We start from the raw sequence: 17,906 nt of genomic DNA on the forward strand, positions 1-17,906 counted from the left end.
TACCCACTACACCTGCCTCTCCATTCTTAGCTCACAGAACCCTCTTGCTCCGCTGTCTCCCTCTCATCAGAGCCTTTTCTGACCAACTTTTTAGGTATGGCGGCTCCTCCACTCAATGTCTGTCCGCGCCCCTTGTAATTCATCCATAACACTTACAGTAACCTGTAACTGTGGGTACCTCTCTTTTCTTTTGCATCCTTACTTTTTCCCAGCTCCCTCTACTATAACTCAGTTTCAATGAAAGAAAGACAACATGTACATTTTCCATCATCTTATCTTCTAGCGAGTCATACAAAGTCAGGCCTTCAGAAAGTACCAATTAAAATATATTTCAATACAATTCAGTTCAGTTCACTCGCTCAGTTGTGTCTAACACTTTGCGACCCCATGGACTGCAACACGCCAGGCCTCCCTATCCATCACCAACTCCAGGAGTTTACCCAAATTCATGCCCATTGAGTCTGTGATGCCATCCAACCATCTCATCCTCTGTCATCCCCTTCTCCTCCTGCCCTCAATCTTTCCCAGCATCAGGGTCTTTTCAAATGAGTCAGCTCATCACATCAGGTGGCCAAAATATTGGAGTTTCAGCTTCAACATCAGTCCCTCCAATGAACACCCAGGACTGATGTCCTTTAGGATGGACTGGTTGGATCTCCTTGCAGTCCAAGTGACTCTCAAAAGTCTTCTCCAACATCACCATTCAAAAGCATCAATTCTTGGGTGCTCAGCTTTCTTTATAGTCTCACATCCATACATGACCACTGGAAAAACCATAGCTTTGACTAGACGGACCTTTGTTGACAAAGTAATGTCTCTGCTTTTTAATATGCTGTCTAGGTTGGTCTTAACTTTCCCTCCAAGGACTAAGCGTATTTTAATTTCATGGCTGCAGTCACCATCTGCAGTGATTTTGGAGCCCAAAAAAATAAAGTCTGACACTGTTTCCACTGTTTCCCCATCTATTTCCCATGAAGTGATGGGACCAGATGCCATGATCTTAGTTTTCTGAATGTTGAGTTTTAAGCCAAGTTTTTCACTCTCCGCTTTCATTTTCACCAAGAGGCTCTTCACTTATTCTTCATTTTCTGCCAAAAGAGTGGTATCATCTGCACAACTGGGGTTATTAATATTTCTCCCAGCAATCTTGATTCCCGCTTATGCTTCATCCAGCCCAGCATTTCTTCTGATGTACTCTGCATATAAGTTAAATAAGTAGGGTGACAATATACAGCCTTGACGTACTCCTTTCGCAATTTGGAATCAGTCCGTTGTTCCATGTCCAGTTCTAACTATTGCTTCCTGACCTGCATATAGGTTTCTCAAGAGGCAGGTCAGGTGGGCTGGTATTCCCATCTCTTAAAGAATTGTCCACAGTTTATTATGATCCACGCAGTCAACGGCTTTGGCATAGTCAATAAAGCAGAAATAGATGTTTTTCTGGAACTCTCTTGCTTTTTCCATGATCCAGCAGATGTTGGCAATTTGGTCTCTGGTTTCTCTGCCTCTTCTAAAACCAGCTTGAACATCTGGAAGTGCACTGTTCACGTATTGCTGAAGCCTGGCTTGGAGAATTTTGAGCATTACTTTACTAGCATGTGAGATGAGTGCAATTGTGCAGTAGTTTGATCATTGTTTGGCATTTCCTTTCTTTGGGATTGGAATGAAAACTGACCTTTTCCAGTCCTGTGGCCACTGCTGACTTTTCCAAATTTGCTGGCATATTGAGTGCAGCACTTTCACAGCATCATCTTTCAGGATCTGAAATAGCTCAACTGGAATTCCATCACCTCCACTAGCTTTGTTCTTAGTGACACTTCCTAAGGCCTACTTGACTTCACATTCCAGGATGTCTGGTTTTAGGTGAGTGATCATACCATCGTGATTATCTGGGTCATGAAGATCTTTTTTGTACAGTTCTTCTGTGTATTCTTGCCACCTCTTCTTAATATCTTCTGCTTCTGTTATGTCCATACCATTTCTCTCCTTTATTGAGCCCATCTTTGCATGAAATGTTCCGTTGGTATCTCTAATTTTCTTGAAGAGATCTCTAGTCTTTCCCATTCTGTTGTTTTCCTCTATTTCTTTGCACTGATCACTGAGGAATGCTTTCTTTTTTCTCCTTGCTATTCTTTGGAACTCTGCATTCAAGTGGGTATATCTTTCCTTTTCTCCTTTGCTTTTCACTTTTCTTCTTTTCACAATTATTTGTAAGGCCTCCCCAGACAGCCATTTTGCTTGTTTGCATTTCTTTTTCTTGGGGATGATCTTGATCCCTGTCTCCTGCGCAATGTCATGAACCTCCGTCCATAGTTTTTCAGGCAGTCTGTCTATCAGATCTAGTCCCTTAAATCTAATTTTCACTTCCACTGTATAGTCATAAGGGATTTGATTTAGGTCATACCTGAATGTTCTAGTGGTTTTCTCCACTTTCTTCAATTTCATTCTGAATTTGGCAATAAGGAGTTCATGATCTGAGCCACAGTCAGCTCCCGGTCTTGTTTTTGCTGACTGTATAGAGCTTCTCCATCTTTGGCTGCAAAGAATATAATCAATCTGATTTCAGTGTCGACCATCTGGTGATGTCAATGTGTAGAGTCTTCTCTTGTGTTTTGGGAACATATTTAAATTAAAAAATTTAAAAGCACCAATGAAAATGGTATTATGGTCATCAACTGATATTTGCTATATTCTAACTCTTTGTAAGACCTTCTGCTAGAGGAAGTAGGAAACATTGCTCTTAGCCTTCAAGAAATTTACAATTGAGATGGAAAAATGAGACCTACAGGCCTGTGCTGCATAACAAATATCAGTCATAATAATACTAATTGCAACTAAGTTTATCTAATCCTTATTATCCATTAGATTCTATTCTAAAACTTTACATGTTTTCATTCATCCCATGCTCGTCTATGAGACAAGTGCAGTTATCACCCCACTTTACAGACAAGGAAAGTCAAGCATGGAGCAATAAGGTTGTGGTCAGAGGCCACTCGACTAGAATGCGCCACAGCTAACAAACCAGACAGAGTGACAAGTACAAAAGGGAGGATGCACAGGAGCACGTTAAAGGATCTTGGGGGCAAGGAGCATCTCTGGTATGTGGTTATCTGTGCCGTGTGGGTAGAGAATAGGACTTTTGAGCTGGAATCTGAAAGCTGCACCGATGTCATAGAGTAGAAATGAGCTGTTGTGGTTGGGTGGAATAGCATCTGTGAACAGTTGGAAGTAGGAGATCAAAAAACCTATTTTCTCTTCAACAAATAGATTCAGTTGGCCTTAGTGATAGATCCATTCATCTACTTAGTAATGCATTGCTAAGGTGGAGCCCTGATTGTCAAGAAAGAACTCTGACTGCCAAGCTAAGAAATTTGGGTCCAATCAACAAAAAGCAAAAATTTGCAACTCTTGGATGTTGTTTGGGTGGAAGTAGTTTTTTAGTGTGATAGTTGTTGCAAATTTATCATTCTCTTTCTCCCTCTAATTCCTTCTCAGAAAATCCTCTTTGATTAGACTTAATTAGGCTTTTCTTCTCCTTATCCACCACTATCAGCATTTGTAGATGCTTCACTATATGCCAAATTAGATTTTCAAGTTTCTGACAGACCATGCTTTACAAGCTGCAATTTCCCATCTTCATAACTCCGGCCTTCAGATAAACATGTCTTTAATTATTTGTGCTAGTCGAGCTCATACTCAATTCTCTAGATCAGCACTGTCTGATAGAAATAAATGAGAGCCACATATATAACTTTAAATTTCCTAATAGTCACATTAAGGAAGAAAAAAGGTGAAAACAATTTTAATAATCTATTTAACCAGTATATCCAAAATATAATAATTTCAATGTGTAGTTAATATTGAAATATTGATGAAATATGGTTTATTCTTTTCTCAGAAACTTATTGACATAGTTCTCTATTACAAAAAAAACTGATACTCCGCCACTCACCCTATTACCACTGCAGGAATATTTAAAATACTGATATGCTTTTTAAAAATTATATATTTATCAGTTATTAGGCTGCACCAGGTCTTTGCTGCAGCAGGCGGCATCTCCATCTTCCTTGCAGCATATGGGATCTTTAGTTGTGGGGTGTGATATCTAGTTCTCTGACCAGGGATCGTCAGTGGATCTCGAAGTCTTAGCCACTGGACCACCAGGGAAGTCTGCTGAAAGGCTTTTTTTTTTTTTTTTAATCTTCTGGGCTCACCACATGGCATATGGGATCTTAGTTCTCAATCAGGCATCAAGCTCATGCCCCCTGCAGTGGGGTCATGGGTCTTAACCTCTGGACCACCAGGGAAGACCCATGAAGTGCTTATTGATACATGGTGTTTGGCAAACAGTTACTTAACTCCTTTCCTAGCCAATGTGATGGTATTTGGAGATGGGCTCTTTGAGAGGTAATTGGGGTTATATTAAGTCATGAGGGCGGGTCCCTTCATAATGGGATTCTTGTTCAGTCGCTAGGTCACGTCCAACTCTTTGCAACCTCATGACTGCAGCTTGCCAGGTTCTTCTGTCCTCTCTCTCCCAGAGTTTGCTCAAATTCATGTCCATCATGTCGGTGATGCTGTCTAACCATCTCATCCTCTACTGCCCCCTTCTCCTTTTGCCTTCCATCTTCCCCAGCATCAGGGTCTTTTCCAATAAGTCAACTCTTTGCATCAGGTGGCCAAAGTATTATAGCTTCTGCATTAGTCCTTCCAATGAATGGTCAAGGTTCCTTTAGGATTGACTGGTTTGATCTCCTTGCAGTCTAAGGAACTCTCAAGAGTCTTTTCCAGCACCACAATTCAAAAGCATCAATTCTTCAATGCTCAGCCATCTTCATGGTCCAACTCCATACCCATACATGACTACTGGAAAAACCGTAGCTTTGAGTATATGGACCTTTGTTGGCCAAGTGATGTCTCTGCGTTTTAATACTCTGTCTAGGTTTGATTATTGCCTTCATCAGGAACAGGAAGAAAGATCCCAATTTCTGTCTCTGAACACACACTGAGGAAAAGACCTGTGAGCACACAGCAAGAAGGCTTCCTACTTCAGGCCAGGAGGAGGGCCCACCGGAAGCTGGAACAGCCAATAACTCAGTCCTGGACTGTTCACTCCCAGAGCTATAGGAAAACAAATTTCTGTTGTTTAAGTCATTCAGTCTGTGGGATTTTGTTAAGACAGTCCTAGCAGACTAATACAGCCAGTCATTGCATTAGGAAAGTCTATTATAATGATTTCTAGACCCCTTAGTTAAACCTAGCAGTAGTAGATTTAAATAGTAGGTTTTAAATCTAAAATAGTAGTAGATTAAAATAAAATCTTCCTGGAAATAGAAAATAACATTTTACATTAATCCATAGTATATTTCCCAAGGTCATCATAGCATCTCACAGGATTTGGTTTTAAAACATTTTTCTTAGCATATAAGGCAAATCATTGCCCTCATCATACAAATGCTTGTATACACCCCATTTCCTGTTATACCAGATGTTGCCTGATTTGTTTCCCCACCAGGGTCAGTTTTGAAAATGAAGTTTATTATACTTGTTTTGTTCTGCAAGACCAGGCTGTTCCCCTCTTTAACTTTCTCTAAGTTTCTTGGTCCACTATCTTTCCATCTGTGTACAAGGTTCATGAGGATGTTGGACATTGGAAACAGCTAGAAAGGTAAATGTTCCTTTTTAAAAAATGGATGTAGAAAGATATAAGTATAATTCTTAAAATAATATTTTAAAAAGCACTTTTGAAATGTTTAAAGTATATAGATACACAACAAAATTATAAAATGAACTTGCAAGATCCAGCATGGGAGTCAGACTCTTAACTTGATTGGTTGAAAAGTCAGAGAGTGAGGAAGACATTTCATTGAGCCTCGGTAACTGAGTTATTTGAGAGGCAATAGCCCCTCCATCAGTTCTTCTAGAAACTCAGCTAACAGCCATCCACTCGGAGCATCCGAGACTTTTTCATCTTTTCCTCTTTCTACTCTCCTGACGCTTCTCTCTTCTGCCCCATCCGTGGCTTCTGTTTCCTCCTTTCTCCTTGAGTAAACCTCTGCCTTTAAGCCACTCTCTGCTTTGAAACTTTCTCTGTATATTTTACCACCAAACACTCCAAGTCAAGGAGCTGGTGGATTCCTTTCATCATAATCAAATGTGAATTCTCTCCTGGTAGGTGGAGGTCTCATGAGAGGCCACCTTAATTCAGAGTCTGTTGGCCAGTCTACAGGTGACTGCTCAGGATCCATCTTCCACCAGTCACCTGTGGTTTAGTGCTCAGGATTATATGATACAAAATACCTGTTTCCCCAACTCTCCCTCTTTAGGTGGCAGGCACTGGCTTAATGTTCCCTAACAAAAGGCAGCGTAGCATAAGAGAGCTGTAAGTCAGGAGAATAGAGGCAGCATTCCCATTTTTGCTATTAAGTAGTGAAAGACAGGTTATTGACTATCTTGGCTGTCTTAGCTTGAGTTCTGCAGAGGCAAATTCTGAGACAGGGATGTGGGTACAAATTGTTTATTTGGGAGGTGGTCCCAGGAAGCCACAGGTGAGGCTTGGGGAAGTGAGGAGGACATCCAATAAGGGGTACTGTAATGAGCAGGTTACTTCCGAGGGGAACTGGGGCTCCATTCCTCAGAGAGATGTATAGAGAATATTCAGAATTGTTTGCCTAAGAGGCAGGGAAAGTGAAGTCTTACCTCCTGGATCCTTTGGGAGTCAGGAAGCTGGACATTGTCTCCTGGGTACTTCTGGCCCTTCTGGGTCAAGAGTGCTTTTCATCAGAGTCTCGGGAAGCAGCTCATCTCTTGGAGCCATTTGTTGCAATCTCAGGGAGAATCCAGTGGGTGCGGGGGATAGGGGAGGCTGGCTACTGTGAGGCTTAGCTGACCTCTCTTGTTCTGTATTCCAACTGCTCTAGCTCTCAAGAGATCAACTCTCTGTAGATCTTAGAGATGGGCTTGGGCTGAGAAAAAGTAAGAGAAGAGTGGAGTGAAGAGTGGGCGTCAGCTTCAAGACTCCCAGCACAACAAACACATAGGATTACTTAGAATGGCTGAAGCTGTGACTCCATTTGGATATCTCGTAGTAGAGGCAGTAGTAAAGCAGCTTATGGCAGATCCAAGTAATGAATCCTTCTGCAGCCATCCAAGTTAAACAGTGTATTCAATAGCATGGGAAAGCTAAAGGGAAACAAAAACAGGAAAAAGGAAGCACACCCATTTTCACTGGAGTGAATCTGTGGATCTTTCTGGATGTGCGGAACAAAGAGATGCTCAGGAGAAGTCCTCTCGCTCTTTGAAGCTCACATAAAATGAGTCACTCTCACAAGGGCTCCAGTGCGTACCTTAGTCTACAGACGTGCCCCGTTCCATCATTTGGAAAGGAGGCTTAAGTGGTGCTCCGGCAGGGCAGGTTATGACTGGGTCCTTGGAGACTATAGGAACCCCTGGATCTCAGCAGGTGAGGTCTTGGCATCTCAGCTTCTCTCTCCAGGTTCCTGCCTTGAAACAGCCAGAGCCCAGAAGCTGAAGCAGCTATGAATCTGGACATAGAGTCTGTCTATTGCCTCAGCTTCTCTGTGGAATAAAATAATCAAGTGTCCAACTGTTAGGCTGTGATCCTGCTCAGAGTGAAGATCCAAATACCCCTCCACCTCTCTTCTCGGGCGACGGTCCTCTCAGCAGCCCTGTCTCAAAGACCTGGTATTATCAGATCAAATTAAACCAAAGTGGAAACAAAATTCTTCTCTTTTCCCTGATTTATAGATGGACTACTTTTTAAAATATTTATCTGGCTGTGCCAGGTCTTAGCTGTGGCACTTGGAATCTTGATCCTCATTGTGGTGTCTTTAGTTGTGGTATGGGAACTTGGTTGCAGCCTACGGGATCTAGTTCCCAGATCAGGGGTCAAACCCCACATTGGCAGCTTGGATTTTTAGCCACTGGATCACCAGGGGAGTCCCTCATTGAACATTTTAATAGAATTGCAAGTCAGTCTGCGTTTGGAGCCATAGCTGCTTTTCATGCTTGTGCCCTGGTCAAAGTTTTCTGTTTTTTTTTTTTTGTTTTTTTTTGTTTTTTTTTTTAATAAAGAGAGCCTGCAGTGCAAGGCTTAGCAAGAGAGAGGGAGGCAAGAACAGAAAGGCACTGGAGGATGGAGGTCAAGGATAGCAGGTCACAGACAACCAAACAAGAGCAGATTTGCCTTTGTTTACATTGCCAAAGGGGAAAAATTAACTTGATGGAAAGGGTAATTAAGCATTTCTTTTCCCATCATGGTCCAACCCGGTTTCATGTCCAGCTGTTCTGATTCACGTTGTGATGCTCCTTCATGGAGCCGCAGAATGAAAGACAGCCAGTGTGTCATTGATGTCACACTGCACCACTTCCCCCACTGTTAACCTTTACTTTATAAACAGGGAAAATTTGTGTAAAACCTCAAGTAGGCAGATAGCAAGTGAAGAGTAGAAAGGTTTACGGAGTTGTTGTCTGGAAGGAAGAGATAATTTGAACAATTCAGCAGATTAGCGTTATAAAATGTTTAAGATGGATTATCTGCCTAGACACCCTCAGGTCCTAAGATGCTGAAACTGAGATTATATAAAGTGAATGGAGTTTCTAGTTGTACATCTGGAATCGCACCCCCAGACTAGTGCCCATCCACTCATGATCAGTTCTCTTATTTGCTTATATTTGCAAAAACATGTTGCAGAACAAGCTGGTTTACCCAGGTGTACTGTTTGGAATATGGAATATGTTTTCTAACAGAAACAGTTAGGGACTTCCCTGGTGTCCAGTGGTTTGAGACTCCATATTTCCACTGCAGGAGACGGGTTCCATCCCTGGTGAGGAACTAAGCTCCCGCATGCCACAGGGTGTTGCCAAAAAAAAAAAGAAACCAAGTTAATAGACATGATGGTATTTCTCTCCTCTGTGTCTCAAAGACTCTTAGTACCTAGATTCCGCAACTCTGGTAATGATTCTCCGCTTTTTAATGGGGGTTAATGAGAACATAATGGAGACAAATGACTAACCATAGCTCAGCTGCCACTGCTCAGAGCAACATCCTGTCCTGTGTACCCGGTTCCTTTTCAGGCAAATACAGTGCAGCCTGTATATCCAGCATCGCAGGTCCCACACACAGTTCAGAGCCTTGCCATTTGAATCCTCTGGAAACATATTACAGGATATATTTTTCCTGTATGTATGGAGGTTTCATCATTGCAAAGCTTCAAGGAGACCTTAAGCAGCTGTTGAGACTAGTTTATTGTGAATGATCACACTGTTCATCTGGAAGAAAAACTACTTTATTCCAATTGCTTCACACATTAAACCAGCTATTCAAAGGAACAGGCCAGGATAAATGTTTTCCTTGGTTTAATCAGTTTACAAGAATCAAAGAACATCCTGATGATTCAAAAGACTGTTCTACACATCTGTGTCTCTTTTGCTCTCTCGCATACAGGGTTATCATTACCATCTTTCTAAATTCCACATATATGCATTAGTATACTGTATTGGTGTTTCTCTTTCTGGCTTACTTCACTCTGTATAATAGGCTCCAGTTTCATCCACCTCATTAGAACGGATTCAAATGTATTCTTTTTAATGGCTGAGTAATTCTCCATTATGTATATGTACCACTGCTTTCTTATCCATTCATCTGCTGATGGACATCTAGGTTGCTTCCATGTCCTGGCTATTATAAACAGTGCTGTGATGAACATTGGGGTACACGTGTCTCTTTCAATTCTGGTTTCCTTGGTGTGTATGCCCAGCAGTGAGATTGCTGGGTCATAAGGCAGTTCTATTTCCAGTTTTTTTAAGGAATCTCCACACTGTTCTCCATAGTGCCTGTACTAGTTTGCATTCCCACCAACAGTGTAAGAGGGTTCCCTTTTCTCCACACCCTCTCCAGCACTTATTGCTTCTAGACTTTTGGACAGCAGCCATTCTGACTGGTGTGAAGTGGTACCTCATTGTGGTTTTGATGTGCATTTCTCTGAGAATGAGTGATGTTGAGCATCTTTTCATGTGTTTGTTAGCCATCTGTACGTCTTCTTTGGAGAAATGTCTATTTAGTTCTTTGGCCCATTTTTTGATTGGGTCGTTTATTTTTCTGGAATTGAGCTGCAGGAGTTGCTTGTATATTTTTGAGATTAGTTGTTTGTCAGTTGCTTCATTTGCTATTATTTTCTCCCATTCCGAAGGCTGTCTTTTCACCTTGCTTATAGTTTCCTTTGTTGTGCAGAAGCTTTTAATTTTAATTAGGTCCCATTTGTTTATTTTTGCTTTTATTTCCTGTATTCTGGGAGGTGGGTTATAGAGGATCCTGCTGTGATTTATGTCAGAGAGTGTTTTGCCTATCTTCTCCTCTAGTTTTATAGTTTCTGGTCTTATGTTTAGATCTTTAATCCATTTTGAGTTTATTTTTGTGTGCGGTGTTAGAAAGTGTTCTAGTTTCATTCTTTTACAAGTGGTTGACCAGTTTTCCCAGCACCACTTGTTAAAGAGATTGTCTTTTCTCCATTGTATATTCTTGCCTCCTTTGTCAAAGATAAGGTATCCATAGGTGCGTGGATTTATCTCTGGGCTCTGTGGGAGAGGGAGAGGGTGGGATTATTTGGGAGAACAGCATTGAAACATGTATAATATCATATAAGAAACGAATTGCCAGTCCAGGTTTGATGCAGGATACAGGATGCTTGGGGCTGGTGCACTGGGATGACCCAGAGGGATGGTACAGGGAGGGAGGTGGAAAGGGGGTTCAGGATGGGGAACACGTGTACACCTGTGGTGCATTCATGTTGATGTATGGCAAAACCAATACAATATTGTAAAGTAAAAAATAAAAATAATAATAATAACAAATAAATGATAAATGGTTTAAAAAAATCCTGATGATTGTGTTTCTGTGTGACTTTCATGTCAAGCCAGGGTACTCACATGAGGAGGCTTGCATGTTACAGAGCAAGAATATTTTATGTGTAGGTGTTCATGCATGGTATTTATTTGGTTTGGACCCAGTAGAACTTTTGCACCCAAATGACCGCTTGCCTCTACTCTCAATAGTAGGCAGGGACTGCCTCTCTTACTAGATGGATTTAGTTCACCTCCTGTCTTGGAAATGTTCTCAAAGACAGTTAATCATCCATTCACAAAGTGTTTTTTGACAGCTGGACTATCCTCCTCATTTATTAAATATATCTCCATATTGTTTTGAGCTATTTGCTCAAATCAAATCTTCCTTAAGAATTCAAGAATTGCCATCACTGATGAATTTATGCATGGACATCAAATTCTATAGCTCCTCAATTATAGTACTAAAAATCTTTCGTAAAATGGCAGTGTCACTGGCATTATACATTTCTATAGTTGTTTTTAACCTTGTTGGGGTCACATATCCCCATAAGAATATGACAGAAGCTCTCTCCTCCCAGAAAAAATGAACATATGAATATAAGCACACATTTACATATCATTTCAAAAAGGTTTGTGGTCCCCTAGAGTATATTTAGTGATGCTGTAGGGTTAACAGCTTTTGTTCTAAGGGAACATTTTCAAAAGAAAGAATATTTATTTTGATTTATAGTCTAGATATGTTGATTAAAAAATTCAATAGTATCATCACTTATCATCACAGCTTAAATCTATACGTGTACTAGCCTGTGTAGGCATTTGTGATTGACTGCATTAAAAATGACCTACTGTTTAGAATTTTTGTCTTTAGAACTTTAAAGCCAAAGCTATTCAATTTAATATTTGCATTTGAAAAAACTGTCTAATAGGACATTGACCTTAAGGATTTTGCAAGTCACGATCTACATATAGAATTTAATTCAAATTCTTTATTAAAATAACATTGACTGACTCTCGGAATTAGGTGATAACTCGTCTACATTTTTTGAACACTATCAAATGATAATTTTTAGAATTAAATAAAATGTGAATCCAAAGTGATTCAAGAACTTAGTATAATAAATAACAAAACAACAACAACAAAAAGAATTTAGTATATACAACTACAGTTTTCATGGTAGTTTATGGAACTTACAAAGGAGAAATAACCTCTTTTAATGACTGTATACTGGATTTATTTTCCCTTTTTGATTATGAATAATGACTTATATGCACATAGAGTGCAGCTTTCATCACCTCCAGAGCAGAAAAGCTCCGCTGTCATTTCAAACCTTTGACTATATGTAATGTAATAGGAGCCATGGTTTAAAACATTCAGGGCCAAATTTAGTCTTGCGGAATTCATGAGACTGGAAATTCACATAGCTCTTTGAATAGAAAAACTGTGGTGGGAACAATCTTCCATAGCCACCTGGTTTTTTGTGCATGCTGTATGAACTTATACTTTCTATCTTCCTTTATTACTGTAAATAAAACAGATGCGCATACATAAAAGCGTTTCTGGAAAAAAAGACTCACATACAAGAGAAGACGAACTTGTGGCTTTGGCGATGGGTCACGTGATGTGAAACCTTTGTCATCACATAAAAACATGTATTTCACACAGAATATATTCAAATATTGTATTTCTAGGATGCATAGTTCTTTATATATTTTATTTCCAAAATCAGGGCATATCTCTAAAATTTAGAGTGTGTTATAGTTCATTTGGTCTCATTTTTTTAATTCTACACAAAATAATAGAGCAAATAACGATTGATGCTGTCTTGGATTCAATGAAATACATTGTATACATTAGAGCACATAAGATCAGAAAGTGCCTTAGCAATGTTGTAGCAACTCCTCAAGGAAATTGAAATTAAAGGGTCATTTAACTTGCCAAAGACACAGATTTTGGTGACAAAATCGGCATAGTCTAGTAAGTAATTTTTTAAATACTTTCACCCATTGTATGTGACTCATAGTACAGTTAACTTATAAACTCACTGTAAATCACTTTTCAAAAGACCATTTCTTAGGTCATATTTGGTTCATGAAACATAATGTTTATGTAAATTATAAAGTTTAGTGAATTATTCTTAAGTATAAATGAATAAATTCTAACTGCATACAGAATCTTGGATAATTTTGAAAGAAATGAGTGTTTACCGGAGTACATATCAAATGATACCATTTTCTATAAACTAGTAAAACTAAAACACTTTCAAAATTAAATTTAGCCTGGTCCATATAGTACCTTTTTTAAATTGTTCATTTTTAGTGTTCATGTTGAAAAAGTATTCAAATGATATTTTTTAATTCAAGTGTTAGTTTAAAAATTAAAAAGGCATAATTTAATGGGAGCTAGTTTAAAACAGTTTGACTTGAGTGAGATAGCAGTTTGGGAAATGTGTCTGTGCTAAAGTTTTGCTTCCAAATTTGGACTTTGAAATTTATTGTCAGTCTCAGAAAGAAATAAGAAGCTGTGCAGATAATTAAACATTTGCCTCGGGGGAATTATTTGCATTTAATTAAAAGCATACACTTTGGGTGTATACTTGCTTCACTGGTTATTAAATCTGAATCATATGTTAACTACCCAGATTTCTCACTTGTCCATCAAATGTTGCTAGTGGCAAGTTGGAGAAAAAACTTTCTCATCATATTCCAAATCATATTGTTTGTTTGAAGCTATCTCCTCGTTTGGAGGTGGGGGGGGGGGGGATCAAAAAAGTAGGTAAGAGAAACAAGAATGATTTATTTTAGATTCCAACTGATTCAGCTCTGTTAGGGGTTAAAACACAACTCAGGAGCAAGAACTCAGTAGAGAAACCATTTGTCAGTAACAGATGCACTGGCCTGCCATCCTCTGCTCTCTCCACGGCCACACGCATACAAGATTAGCTCATGGCTTCTTGGCATCTTCGGATCGCATTTAACCTCCAAAATCACTGCAGATGGTGACTGTAGCCAAGAATGAAAAAGACGCTTATTCCTTGGAAAAAAATTATGACCAACCTAGACAGCATATTAAAAGCAGAGACATTACTTTGCCAACAAAGGTCTGTCTAGTCAAGGCTATGGTTTTTCCAGTGGTCATGCATGGATGTGAGAATTGGACTATAAAGAAAGCTGAGCACCGAAGAATTGATGGTTTTGAACTGTGGTGTTGGAGAAGACTCTTGAGAGTCCCTTGGACTGCAAGGAGATCCAACCAGTCCATCCTAAAGGAGATCAGTCCTAAATGTTCACTGAAAGGACTGATGCTGAAGCTGAAACTCCAATACTTTGGCCACCTGATACAAAGAGCTGACTTATTTGAAAAGACCCTGATGCTGGGAAAGATTGAAGGCAGGAGGAGAAGGGGACGACAGAGGATGAGATGGCTGGATGGCATCACCGACTCAATGGACATGAGTTTGAGTAAACTCTGGGAGTTGGTGATGGACGGGGGGCCTGGCGTGCTGCAGCCCATGATGTCATAGTCAGACATGACTGAGCAATCGAACTGAACTGAACTGAACCACGAGAAAAATATACACTAGATTGTAACCTCTTTGAGGGCAGAGATTTGTTGTTTTGTTCACTGTTGACTCCCCAGTATCAAGAACCATGTCTGATGTAGAGTTGGCGCTTAATAAATATTTGTGGAATGAATGAAAAATTTATTTTCTGTCATTCTACTGATCCACTCATGTGCTCTTCCCGGTGATTTTTGAAGAGCCTCCAGAGAAGTCCCAAACATCCAACAGGGGACCATTTCTAGCTTTGCAAAAGTCCATAAGTCACTGGAATCCTTTTAACCACATTATTTCCTGTAAAGTACCTCATATGATTTTAGAAAAAAAAGTGAGCTCATACTGTTCCCACGTTTAAATCTGCTACACGAGGGAGAGGGTGAAGTTGCATGAACAGAAGGTCTGTGCTTCCCCTTTGCTATTGTTCTACTGGTATAGCTCCTGAAGAAGGTGATTTTGATTACCACTGGATTTCAAAGCTCTACATCTGGCCTTTTCAAGGACTCAAGGCTCCCATATATGCACAATGACAATAATGGAAGCATTAAGGACATTAAAATTATATTCCTTTAATCTTCTCTGTTTTGCTTCCTTTCATATCGTTCTGCACAATTCTCCTAAGACTTTCACTGATGCATAAAGCCTGCTTATATTTTCTTCTTTGCTGTAAAAAAGATGTTCCAACTGAATCCTTACAATTTCTACCTTGTAAACTTTGTGAAGACATCATATGTAGTACTTTAAGAAAAGCTTATTTATTGATGAAGATATTTAAGCATTTTAATGATATCATTTTTTAAATAATAAAATTTTCCCCCCAAAACACGTATCTGTTCTTTGAGTCCTGGAGGCTTCTGTATTTCCTGGTTAAAAACACTGACTAAAGGTTTTGTTTGTTTGTTATGTCAGATTCTGCAGAGGATGATAATATAACAAAAGACGGTGAAGAAACAGATCATTCTGTGTGTGACCAAGAGCATCCCAGTGGTAAGTTGTGGGACTTGCTTGTTTTCTGCTAAGGAATACTACATTTTATAAAACCCAGGTTTTAGTTCCTCTGGAATCTTGAACAACTCTGAGATTTATGGATGCCTACCCTCCACACAGTCAAAAATTGGTGAACAACTTTAGAGTCAGCTGTCTGTATCTGTAGTTCCATATCCAGTGATTCAACCAACCACAGATTGTGTTGTACTATAGTACATATTTGTTGAAAACAAAGTTACCTCTATGTGGCCTGCACAGTTCAAACTTGTGTTGCTCAAGTGTCAACTTAGATATCAGCTGATGGGTCAGTCAGTCTGTCAGTTCAGTTGCTCAGTCATGTTCAACTCTTTGCAACCCCATGGACTGCAGCACTCCAGGCTTCCCTGCCCATCAACAACTTCCAGAGCTTCTTCAAACTCATGTCCATTGAGTCCATGATGCCATCCAACCATCTCATCCTCTGTCAGCCCCTTCTCCTCCTGACTGGTAGCTGCCACATTTAGAAGGGGTGTTTGCTCTCCACAGTCCGCTCACTAATTGTGTACCAGGCTGGCTTCATTTATTTTTGTTACCTGATTGAGGTCTGTAGGCATTAGATTTGCAACTGCTGAAAAGAAAATATGATACCAGTGAGAATAAATGTGAAACATGGAGACAGTAGATCCAAGAGATTAAATTCGTAACTCCTTGGAATACCAAGAAAAGATAATAGAACAAACAGAAATGAAGCCATCTTTAAAAAAAAAAGAAAAAGAAAAAATATTTTCCTAATGCAAACCAGTTCCTCCACCCAAAACACAAGAGTACATGTTATATTTATAGGCAAAGGTAATGAAAACTCATATGAGAACAGAAACCTACAAATCCTCATGGAATTTCTGAAGATCAATAATAAAGGAAGGCTTTTAAAGCATCTTGGAAATTCAAAATCAGTTTATAACTAAAATCGCCAAAATCAAATTAGCCTTAAACTTCTTTCACAACTCTAAATTCTCAAAAAAAAAAAAAAAAAAGAAAGAAAGAAAGAAAAGAAACATAAAAATGGAGTAACATTTCCAGAGCTCTAATGGACACTGAATCTATATTTAGTAAAGTTATTATTCATGCATGAAGTCAAGAGTAATATTTTCTTAGGAACAGAAAGATTAAGAAAACATGCCACCCAAAGTGTCCTTTCTGAAGAAACTAACAAAAGACCTGTGCAAAAACAATAAATACAGAAAGAAAGGAAGCATTCAGGACTGAGAAAGGCACAGCTGGAAAGGACTATGTGATAAGAGGCTCATTTAAATGTATGAAAATGTTGGAATAATTGTTTCAAAATTAGTATCAAAAGAGCTTACTTAAATGATTGCTTTTACCTTTGAAAATTATATTTTTTTTAATGAGAAAGAAAAAGAAGGAGCCAGTGTTTATTTCAGCAGTGAGAGACTGAATAATATAGACCATTACTCTGACTGGACAACCTGGACTACACACACACATATATATCTTTATATATATATATGTATATGAGTATAGAGAGATAGAATTTGAAACTATTTTTACCTTAGGGAATTTGCTGATTCTGCAAAAGGCACCTTAAGTCCCACTGCTCAAAAGGACCCTGGTAATGTGATATTTTGGGTTGACCCCAAAGATGTATGTCTCCGTAGGAAAGACGAAACAGATGTAGATCAGCCTTCTGAGAGAGATTGCTGCTCAGCTTTAAATCATCTCAATCCCCAAATTAAACTGAGATCAACCCAGATTACCAGTCCCTCTAGGTACCTGAGAAAAGCAAATGTAAATTATTTACTAGATGAAAGAAAGAAAGAGCATTGTAAATGCCAGAAAATAGCCAGAAAAAAAAAAAAAAAAAAGAAACAAGGTAACATGTAAAACAAACAGTCAAGAGTAGGGAACCCACTTGGGCTCAAAATATTAGTGTTCTAAACCCAAAGTATAAAACACAAAGACCATGCAAACCAGTTCCTCCACTGACAAGACAAGATTGAGAATTTTAGCTGAGAACTGAAAATTTAAAAGAGAGAAAGAAAAAGTCTAGAAGTAAAAGATGCCACTCTAAAATGAAGAATTCAGTGAACAGGTTCATGACTTATTAGATGCAAATGAGGGCTTCCCTCGTAGCTCAGTTCATAAAGAACCTGCCTGAAGTGCATGAGCCCCGGGTTCGATTCCTGGGTCAGGAAGATCCCTTGGAGAAGGAAATGGCAACCCACTCCAGTATTCCAGAATTTGTGAACTAGAAGTTAGGTCAGAACAATATATCTGAACTAAAAGACAGGAGAGAAAGAATGGCAAACTAAAGAAAGGGGAAAGATGTGCAGGATAAAATGACAGTCTATTGTGCATATAATTGGAATCCTGGGCAGAAAGGAGAGAGGGAATTGGACAGAGAAAATATCTGAAGAAATTTTGGTGAGAAATTTCCTACAACGAGAAGGGATATCAAATCACAGGTTCCAAAAATCCTTTGAACTCCAAGCAGAATAATTCCAA

General features: G+C 39.2%; 1 protein-coding gene across 1 annotated transcript in view; it reads left to right on the top strand.

Moving 5' to 3' along the window:
• MACROD2 (mono-ADP ribosylhydrolase 2) overlaps nt 1-17,906 on the top strand; it is a 2,293,708-nt gene that overhangs the window by 2,174,413 nt on the left and 101,389 nt on the right. The window contains exon 14 of the mRNA XM_052650651.1: nt 15,327-15,404. Coding sequence (XP_052506611.1) covers nt 15,327-15,404 — 78 coding nt within the window. The remainder of the gene's footprint in view (nt 1-15,326; nt 15,405-17,906) is intronic.

The sequence above is a fragment of the Budorcas taxicolor genome, chromosome 13 (assembly GCF_023091745.1).
Source record: "Budorcas taxicolor isolate Tak-1 chromosome 13, Takin1.1, whole genome shotgun sequence".
In the NCBI taxonomy this organism is placed as follows: domain Eukaryota; kingdom Metazoa; phylum Chordata; class Mammalia; order Artiodactyla; family Bovidae; genus Budorcas; species Budorcas taxicolor.